Source organism: Hyla sarda, chromosome 10, assembly GCF_029499605.1.
Source record: "Hyla sarda isolate aHylSar1 chromosome 10, aHylSar1.hap1, whole genome shotgun sequence".
Lineage (NCBI taxonomy): Eukaryota > Metazoa > Chordata > Amphibia > Anura > Hylidae > Hyla > Hyla sarda.
Window position 1 is genome coordinate 131,500,875 of NC_079198.1, and position 11,183 is coordinate 131,512,057.

At 41.8% G+C, this 11,183-nt stretch overlaps 1 protein-coding gene across 1 annotated transcript; it reads left to right on the top strand.

Moving 5' to 3' along the window:
- Positions 1–217: 217 nt before the first annotated feature.
- Positions 218–10,982, top strand: LOC130293601 (indolethylamine N-methyltransferase-like). The gene is made up of 3 exons (XM_056542467.1): positions 218–368; positions 6,540–6,747; positions 10,480–10,982. The coding sequence occupies exons 1-3, from the start codon at positions 218–220 to the stop codon at positions 10,901–10,903; spliced, it is 783 nt and encodes a 260-aa protein (XP_056398442.1). The 3' UTR covers positions 10,904–10,982.
- Positions 10,983–11,183: the final 201 nt, after the last annotated feature.

Here is an 11,183-nt window from a genome sequence, read left to right on the forward strand (position 1 = left end):
AATGGGAGACAAAAGTTTCTTCAGATTTTTCCCATTGTTTCTTTTACAATAAAATTATCTTGTTTATTTGCAGGTTATACATTTTCTATGTGACTCTATGCAATCACTTGTTCCCACGACTGCCTTGTGATAAAGGAAACCCTCAGGTGATTCTCAGTAATCTGCGTTGTTACTTGGTGTAGAGGGACCCAGCAGATCTGTGATACACGGCCAGACGATGGAGTCCACCACCCATAAGCTCTATCATGTACATGGATTTGATTCTAGACAACATCTGGAGAATTATTTTTCAGACAAACCTGATATGGCTTTTCAAGAAGATGCATTAAAATTTCCCATTGAAAGTCTTACAAAAACCTTCAGCAAGGGTATGTATCTTACATTTTATAGATTTAGTTCATTTTAAGAGACTGTAAACGGCTGAATACAAATTGGGCACTGTGGTTTTGATTATTATATCTGTATACATCGCCTGGTATTTTTATAAATCGTGCCTTTTAATTGCCATCATCCTACCCTGATGAGTTCACTGTATCTTGGACAAAATGCGTAGGACTTGGAGGATATATCTGCAACTTTTTTTTCATTTTTTGTTTGTTTTGGTATTTGATTTGGTGTTTATAATTTAATTATTCATTTGTGTGTGTGACACTGGTGGCCATTTGGTTTCAACACTGAATCTTTGCTTTTTACTTCCTGTTTATTGTTTTCTCCCTCACTTAGGGACTGTCCCCATAGTTGAGGCCATCCTATTAAGGAGACAGGTCCCTTAAAAAGTAGGGACAGTTTTTTTTTTGTGGAGCAAGGAGTGCACGATGGGCACCTATCCCTGGCAGTTTTGTCATTGAACAAACAACATTATCAGTATGTTCTTCTCCCCAAAGTTTGGCCTCTCCCCTATATTTGTGCATCAATCATCTGTTTCTGGTCCATCAGATCTATTTCTCTTTTATTAACTTGGGACCCTTGGGCCACTATTTGTCAGATTTTTGTTTTTCGGTGGTATTATAAATTATTAATAAAGGTTACGTTTTATTAATTTGCCTTATTTGTGGAATCATTTTGGTGATTGATGTGTAAAGACGCATGCATCTAAAGATTTTTTTAGTCTTCCTCCCTATTTGAGGTCCTTTTGCTTCGTTTTCTTTTGTAAAAACTGAATGGAAGTATTCATCAGGCTACAATTCATTGCATTTAAGCTATTAACCATATGGGTTCAATAATATTATATTTTAATAATCGGACATTTTTGCACGCAATGATACCAAATATGTGTTTTTTTTTTAAATTACTTAATACATTTTTTTTTTATTATAAAAGGGTGGGGGATTTACAAGTGCATTAGGGGAGGAGAATATATAAATATTTATTTTATTTTACTTACACTCCCCATCAGGGGCGTACCTAGAGCATTTGGCACCCGGGGCGGACCCTTTGTTTGGCACTCCCCCCCCCCCCCCCCGCCCACCACACATACGCACCGGCCTTAATTACACCCCCTCCCTCCCCTCCCCCCAGGGGCGGACTGACAACACTCGGGGCCCCCGGACTAAAAAAAAAGGCAAGGGCCCCTGCTAGGCTCTGCAGCTCGTCAATCTTCTGCCACGCTCCTATTCCACCCAAATCCCACACACAATAAATATAAATTTATATATGTAAGAAACACTTTAACATAAGTAAATTTCCATGACCAATAACACCAGTATAGAAGGAGTAAATATATACCTCCACACAATAACTGGATAATACCGCCATACTGTACTGAATAAAACCACTATATACAGACCAGTATACTATAAGGAATCTGTATACAATATAAGTGATTATATACAGGACCATATAGCAGTAGATAACAGCTGTACACAGGATCTGTACACCATATAAGCGATTACAGTTACATTTTGAGACTCACAATTATGTTTTTTCTGATCAGCGGCGTCCTCTTTCCTTTTCTTCTCTGTCCGGATAAGACATCTGCAGGAAAAACATGTCAGACTCTGCATATATTCAGTGCCCTCCCCTACAATCTTCCCATCTATAGGCCCACAAACTGTAATAATGCCCTCCTTGGTGTCCTGCACAGTAAAAGGGCAGGTAGGTAGCCAGAAAACCCCCTCTTTCCCATAGGTAAATGCAGAGTTACACCCCCCCTCTTTCCCATAGGTATATGCATAGGAATATGCAGAGTTACACTCCCCCCCCTCTTTCCCATAGGTATATGCAGAGCTACCCCCCCCTCTTTCCCATAGGTATATGCAGAGCTACCCCCCTCTTTCCCATAGGTATATGCAGAGCTACCCCCCCCCCCTCTTTCCCATAGGTATATGCAGAGTTACACTATATACCTATGGGGAAGGGGGGTGTAGCTCTGCATATACATATGGGAAAGAGGGGGGTGTAGCTCTGCATATACTTATGGGAAAGAGGGAGGGTAGCTCTGCATATACCTATGGGGAAGAGGGGGGGGTGTAGCTCTGCATATACCTATACAAAGCTACACCCCACCCTCTATACATCTATATAATAATAAAATAATAAATCTAAAAAAAGTGGTTCTGTTTCACAGTGATCTCACCAGCAGAATAGTAAGTACAGCTCTGGAGTATAATACAATACTCTGGGTCCTAAGGCAGTGTTTGCCAATCCAGGCGCCTCCAGCTATTGCAAAACTACAACTCCCAGCATGCCTAGACAGCCAAAGGCTGTCCGGGCAGGCTGGCAGTTGTAGTGTTGCAACAGCTGGAGGCTCCCTGGTTGGGAAACACTGGGTTAGGCCTTAAAGGGGTAGTCCAGTGGTGAACAACTTATCCCCTATCCTAAGGATAGGGGATAAGTTTGAGATCACGGGGGATCCGATCGCTGGGGCCCCCTGTGATCTCTCTGTACGGGGGTCAGGCTTTCCGGCCAGATAGCGGTTGTCGACCTCCGCACGAAGCAGCGGCTGACACGCCCCCTCAATACATCTCTATGGCAGAGCCGGAGATTGCCGAAGGCAGAGCTTCGGCTCTGCCATAGAGTTGTATTGAGGGGGGGTGTCGGTCGCCGCTTCGTGCCTTTGGCTGTCCGGGCATGCTGGCAGTTGTAGTTTTGCAACAGCTGGAGGTACCCTGTTGGGAAACACTGGCTTAGGCCCTAAGGCAGTGTTTGCCAATCTGGGTGCCTCCAGCTGTTGCAAAACTATAACTCCCAGCATGTCTAGACAGCCAAAGGCTCTCCGGGCATGCTGGCAGTTGTAGTGTTGCAACAGCTGGAGGCTCCCTGGTTGGGAAACACTGGCTTAGGCCCTAAGGCAGTGTTTGCCAATCTGGGTGCCTCCAGCTGTTGCAAAACTACAACTCACAGCATGCCCGGACAGCCAAAGGGGTTGAAGGGGGAGGTAGAAGGGGGGCAGGCAGGTGGGGGGGGGGGTTACCTATATGGTGGTGGGTGATGGGAGGGAGACCATGCAGGTGGAGAGGGGGTTACCTGTACGGCCACAGTAGCGGGAGGCTTGGCGCTGCAACATTCTGCTGGAGGGCGCATGCTCATCTCCAGCGCGCTCCTCTCTGCCGGCACCACGTCTCACGCGTCACCACTAACGTGATGACGCTTCTCCTAGGCAGCCACAGCGGTTCTGTAGGGCCGCAGGCTGCCTGGGAGGTAAGGAAAGGGGGGGGCGTGGGGGTTGGGGGCACGGCTCTGGGGGGTGTGTGTGCGGGCCCCCACAGAGCGCGGGCGGCGGCAAACAGCGCGGGCGGCGGCAAAGTGTTAAAGAAAAAAAAAAATTTTTTGCGGCGGCGGGTCAGTCTGCCCCTGGCACCCCCCTTCAGAGTGGCACCCGGGGCGGGCCGCCCCGCCCCCCCCCCCCCTAGGTACGCCACTGCTCCCCATAGAGGAATTTTATATGCAATCATTAGACTGCTTATAATGAATAATGGCATGCCTATTATATAGAGTTACTCATTGGGATTGGCAATCTACTAATAGAGTTTGTCAAAGCAGACTTCATCAGCAGATTAGTGTTAACCCCTTCTTGCTATGGGATATATGCATATGTCCTATCTGTGGGTATGTTCCCGCAACTAGACATATAACAAACAAAGAACAAAATCACACCTGCACTCACCGCAAGGGTACCGCAACTCCAGCCCCACTCGAACGGTGCCTCCAATCAACGATCGGGCATATCAGATGTGGAGCGCTCAGAAAAAGCGACTGCCGGCGGTTTCACGCAATCACTATGCGCTTCATCCGGCCTCGTACGAGGCCGGATGAAGCGCATAGTGATTGCTTGAAACCACCGGCAGTCGCCTTTTCTGAGCGCTCCACATCTGATATGCCCGATCGTTGATTGGAGGCACCCTTCGAGTGAGGCTGGAGTTGCGGTACCCTTGCGGTGAGTGCAGGATTGATTTTGTTCTTTGTTTGTTCTATTATCGACTACGTTCTGTTTCACCTAGCACCGCCGATGGGAACCCTTGTACAAGTACCTATCTGTTGTAAACCACCGATGTGTATCCTTTATAATTAGACCCTGTGGTTGCTAGCAGTGCCACTTGTTTCTCTCTTCTCTATTGGCAACTAGACATATGCATACGTTCTGCTGATCCCTCAAACTGCATGACATGCTGCAGGAGATCAGCGATGGGACCTGGCTGCCAATCACTGCCAGGATCCTGCTACAGATGCAGAGACAGAGATCCTGCTGTCTCAGCAGTGTTAATTCCATTGATGTTGTGGTTAGTACTGACCATGGCATCTAGAAGATTAACAGGGGAAGGGTGCTTTTCCTATCCCCCTTCGCCGACCCTGCGATACAATTGCAGGGCCAAATTATTTTCATGGCAGCAAGAGGCCAGCTGATTATCTCCTGTCTGCCGAGTACAGAAGCCTGTTTGGTCCAGTCATAAGCTTGACCTCACAGGAGGAATTTCAGTATAATAATGATAGCTATGCTGTGCTGCAGTACAGATGTACTACAACATAGCACAATAAGGTAAAAAGTGAAAAGTAAGAAAATAAAATGTTTTTCAATAAATAATTAAAGGGGTTATCCAGGAAAAAAACTTGATATATATATATATATATATATATATATATATATATATATATATATATATATCAACTGGCTCCAGAAAGGTAAACAGATTTGTAAATTACTTCTATTAAAAAATATTAATCCTTTAAGTACTCATGAGCTTCTGAAGTTAAGTTTGTTCTTTTCTGTCAAAGTGCTCTCTGATGACACCTGTCTCGGGAACCGCCCAGTTTAGAAGATGTTTGCTATGGGGATTTGCTTCTAAACTGGGCGTTTCCCGAGACAGGTGTCATCAGAGAGCACTTAGACAGAAAAGAACAACCTTAACTTCAGAAGCTCATAAGTACTGAAAGGATTAAGATTTTTTAATAGAAGTAATTTACAAATCTGTTTACCTTTCTGGAGCCAGTTGAGATATATATATATATATATATATATATATATAAAGTTTTTTCCTGGATAACCCCTTTAAAGGTGTGAACAAAACTGCAATTTTGCAAGTTTTGGGGGGTTTGATTTTTACGCAGTGCACTATATGGTAAAAATAATACATTATCTTTAGTCTGTAGGGCAATGCTATTTAAACAATTCCCAATTTACATAGTATTTCTATTATTGTACTACTTTAAGAAAATGTATTTAACAAAATTTGTATGCATAACATTTCCCTTTTCTGACCCCTATACTTTTTTTATTTTTCCATATACAGGGATGTATGGGGGCTCATTTTTTATGCCGTGATCTGATGTTTTTATCAGTACCATTTTTGTTTTAATAGGACTTTTTAGTTGCTTTTTATAAAAATTTTTCCTGATGTATGATGCAATAAAAAATCTGTAGTTTTGTTGTTTAGTATTTTTCACATTTACACCATTTACCATGCGGAATAATAAACATCATATTTTAGTAGTTTGTATTTTACGTGCAATCTTTAGATTGCATTTACTATATAATGCTATGCCTATGGCATAGCATTACACAGTGTGATCGGTTATACACTGATAGAGCCTGGCTATGCCAAGCTACATAATTGAATCAGTGATCGGCGGCAGGAGGCAGGTAAAGGGACCCTCCTCCACCATTTTAGCTTACTTAACCCTCGCGATCACGTCGCAGGGGTTCGGTAAGCTCCTCTGAGCTATTGCAATTCTTTACTGATCGGCATTGAGAACAGTGTCTAAAGGATTAAATTCTGGGCAGCAGCATGATGTTGCTGCCCGGCATAAGCAGTCAGTGTCTGGCTACTGATAGTAGCTGATACTAACTGCTCTGAAGCAAGCACAGCTCCTGCGCTTGCTTCAAAGCCACTTAAGGCGTCAGGGCATAAGGGTACTCCCTGTGCCCTTAATTGGTTAAAACTTGCACTATTACTTCAATAGAATGGAGCTGCAAAACTACACCCAACCTGCAGACAATAAAGTGCAGTAATTTTTAAGAAATCAACTCTGTTTTTTTTTTTGTGTGCTGGATAATTGCTTCAAATGTGTCAGTATGGATTTTCCAATTTTTTTTTTTTTTGCAGGTCATATTAGAGGAGATGTCCTGATTGACCTCAGCAATGGTTCATTTGTTCATCATCTCTATGCAGCCTGCGAGTTTTTCCAACACATCATAGTCCTGAAGGTCAGTGACAGATGCATCATGGAGCTGAAGAGATGGCTGGACACACGGACAGGAGCATTTGATTGGGGACATGCTGCAAAACTTCATGGAGAGATAGAAGGGAGAAGGTAAACAAACACACACACACATATATATATATATATATATATATATATATATATATATATATATAAAACCACTGTCAATGTGTTATTGTACCAGACTTAAGAAGACAGGTCTAAAAAACATTAGGACAGTATATCTACTCCCAATATACATTATTTTTGCAATATTAGTCTGTTAACATAGTAACAGAGTTCATAGGGTTAAAAAAACATGAAGTTCAATGCATATCCCTGTGTCCCTACTGTATTAATCCAGAGAAAGACAAGAGAGAACCCATGAGGCTGGATAATAATTGCCCCATATTAGGGGTAAAATCCCTTCCCAACTGAGAAAATGACATCAGAATAAATCTCTGGATCAACATTCTGTCCCTAAAAATGCTGTATCCATAACCTACTCTCCAGAAGTGTATCTAGGCCTCTTTTGCTCTCTTTTACAGAATTAACCATTACTACCTCCTCCGGAAAAGAGTTCCATAGTCTCACTGCTCTTACAGTAAAGAACCCTTTCTGTGCTGGCGTAAAAACCTTATTTCCTCTAAATGTAGAGGATGTCCCATTGTTAAAGATACAGTTCTTGGCATAAATATGTCATGGGAGAGATCTCTATACTGTCCCCTGATAAACTAATACATAGTTAATAGTTCACCCCTAAGCTGTCCTTTTTGTGAACTCAATAACCCTAATTCTGATAATCTTTCTGGGTACTGTAGTCCTCCAATTCCCCTTATTACTCTGGTTGCCCATCTTTGACCCCTCTCCAGGTCCACTATGTCTTTGTTGTACACTGGTACCCAGTACTGTACACAGTATTTCATGTGTGGTCTGACTAGTAATTTGTACAGTGGTAAAATATTTCTGTGTCATGTACATTTATGCCCCTTTTGATGCCCCCATGCATTTATTTGCCTTGTTAGTAGCTGCCTGACTCTAAATCCTTTACTATGTCAGCTGTCCCCATTATTTTCTAATGTAGTTTATTTTCCCAGCCTGGATTTTTCCTCCCCATGTGCATAACCTTACATTTATCAGTGTTTAACCTCATTTGCCACCTCTCAGCCAAGCATCCAACCTATCCAGATCTATTTGCAACAGTGTACTGTCCTCTATTGTGTTATCTACTGTACACAGTGCACTGTCCTCTATTGTGTTATGTACTATACAGAGTGTACTGTCCTTTATTGTGTTAACCACTTTGCAGAGGAAAGTATCATCTGATATTTTACTATATAATAGTAATACTTTACTATATAATCCTTTTACAAGGTGATTCATGATATATTAAAAATACTATGGCCCACAACTTACACGTGGTATATCCCTCTTGTAACAGTGACCCCTCCAATACTGTCCCCTGTGATCCCCACTAGTAACAGTCATCCAATTAGAGCATGTACATCTAATAACCCAAAACCATGATGATCCAGCACAATTGCAGTTAAAACTCAGCTTTATTCAGGGTTCAGAAGGGGATACGCAACACGGGATACGCATTAAGGTGGTAACGTCGGACGCGTTTCAAGAGCATGAGTGCTCTTCCTCAGTGACGTCTGTACATTTCCACCTACGGTCTTAAATACTCCAACTCTGGGGAGGAGTATTGCGAAGTAAAACCTTCACCTGCCAACCACAATAGGCAATGGGCAGTTACAAAAAAGGACAAACGTACAAATAGTGATTCAAAATAAGTGTGAAACATTTACTACATATCAATAAATCTTATAAGAATATACATATAAAATTCCTTGCTCATAGTAATAAATCAGATGTTAAAACAAAGGCATGTTAATATTGGCACAACAACTCACGTCTAATATTTAAACCACAAGGTGCTCTGGTTTCCAATGTAACAAAGAAAAAACACAAAGTGCTCTTATATTCAGAACCGATTATTAAATAAATAAAGTTGTGATGGTGCTAGATACGCTAACCTTCTTAGGTTGTGCAAGGCAAGGCACAACACTCATCAAGGCAGATCAAAATAGAAGTAATTCCGGCTGCTGCAGGCTTCCCGCGCTGGCTTAGCGTGCAACTGATAGGAGAATTCACACAACCGGTATTGGAAGTAGAGGTCCACACTGCCAGTGGTTTATGAATTCAGACTTGACCAGGATCAGTAAGAATAACTGTTTTATTAACAAACAACGCATTTCTGGGCTGGGATGGCCCTTTCGTCAGGCGTGCACGCCATCCCGACCCAGAAACGCGTTGTGTGTTAATAAAACAGTTATTCTTACCGATCCTGGTCAAGTCTGAATTCATCAACCACTGGCAGCGCGGACCTCTACTTCCACTACCCGTTGTGTGATTTCTCCTATCTGGTTTCCAATGTGAATTGCCAGTATGCTTCTCTTGCGGCAAGCTTATCTTTAGCATTACCTTTGCATGGACCTGATTTGACATGTTCAATGCCGTGAATTTCAAAAGCTTTTCACATTCCCCCAATGCACTGTTTGGAAATGCAATGATGCAGCAGATTTATTTCTTGTTGAAGACAGGTTTACATACTTCAAATGTTCCATCACTCTTATTTTTTTATTTTCATAAGCTTTGTCCCACGTATTTCAAATTGCACTGTATACATTCGATGATGTAAACTAAATTTCTCAGGTTACAATTCAAGTATTGTTGAGTATTTCAAACTTCTTGCTGCCATATGCATTTTCAAAGTATTTACAGGGTTTGGCATAATTACACGTTCTGCGCACAGTATGACCACACTTGAAAAATCCCTTAACCTTAACCAATTTGTCTCTCTATCCATTTCAGCCACAATAGTACTGGGTGACAACTTGTCACCTAATGTGGGTGCTCTTTGAGGCACCACTCAACAGCCATACTGTAAGACAGCACCTGATCCTGTCTCAGAAAATGCAGATGACGAAAAATAATGTTTTTGTTCTGTCTGAAATATAGAGAGAAGGTCAATGCAAGAACAGGTTTTTGTGTGTATTGCATTTTCTTTTTGTTATTTTTATTATAGGGGAAAAGTAATTTATCTTTGTCTTTATTAGTTGCTTCTTATAGATATGATTGCCGCAAGAGGCGCATACTGGCAATTCACATTGGGAACCAGAGCACCTTGTGGTTTCAATATGAGACGTGAGTTGTTGTGCTATTATTAACATGCCTTTGTTTTAACATCTGATTTATTACTATGAGCAAGGAATTTTACATGTATATTATTTTAAGATTTATTGATATATAGTAAATGTTTCACACTTATATTGAATCACTATTCGCATGTTTGTCATATTTTGTAACTGGCCATTGCCTATTGTGGTCGGCAGATGAAGGTTTTCCTTCGCAATACTCCTCCCCCAGAGTTAGAGTATTTAAGACAGCAGGTGGCAATGTACAGACGTCACTGAGGAAGAGAGTGCATGCCCTCGAAACACGTCTGACGTTACCACCTTCATGTGTATGCCGTGTTGTCTTCTGAACCCCGAATAAAGTTGAGTTTTAACTGTAATGGTGCTGGATCATCGTCTTGCTTTTGGATTCATTCAGCGCACCAGGCTGGGTGCGAGATCTGGACACTGCTCACGGAGGGAGAGCTGGCCGTTCCACAAGTTTACAGCTGTACAACATTTAATAACCCGCCTGTTTCCTGTCACTGAGACAGTTACACACATTTCCCCTAGCCAAAGAATTCTCATTTTATGTACCAACGTTTTATGTGGCGCAGTATGAAATTTATTGTGGGACTTTTCATATTTTTTCCATTTCTTTCAGTGACCAGTTTCCGGATAAAGAAGAAAAAGTGAGATCAGCCATTCCACATGTTGTAAAATGTGACCTTGATAAAGAAAATATGACGGATCCTGTGCTCTTACCACCAGCGGATTGTATCATCAGTGTTTGGCTCCTAGATGTTATCTGCAAAAATCAAGATGATTACAAGAGATATCTCAGGAAGTTCTCAGGGTTTCTGAACCCCGGAGGACACCTCATATTAATTGGGGCTTTAGGTGAAACATTTATGACAGTTGGGAGGGACAAAATCCATGTTTTCACATATGATGAGGATTTTGCCAGGAAAGCTCTAGTTGGAGAAGGATTTGTTATAGATAACTGTAAGGTTAAGAAGAGAACGGCTGTGAGTGACCTATCTGACTATAAGGCCTTGATATTCATTGCAGCTCACAAGGAGAAGTAGGTCTGAGTCTTAACTTACAAATTAAAGAGGTACTCTGTTGAAAAACATTTTTTTTTTTAAATCAACTGGTGCCAGAAACGTAAACACATTTGTAAATTACTTCTATTTAAAAATCTTAATCCTTCCAGTACTTATCAGCTGCTGTATGCTCACAAGGAAGTTATTTTCGTTTAGAATTTCCTTTCTGTCTGACCACAGTGCTCTCTGCTGACACTTCAGTCTGTTTCAGAAACTGTCAAGACCTGGATAGGTTTGCTATGAGGATTTGCTCCTTCTTTGG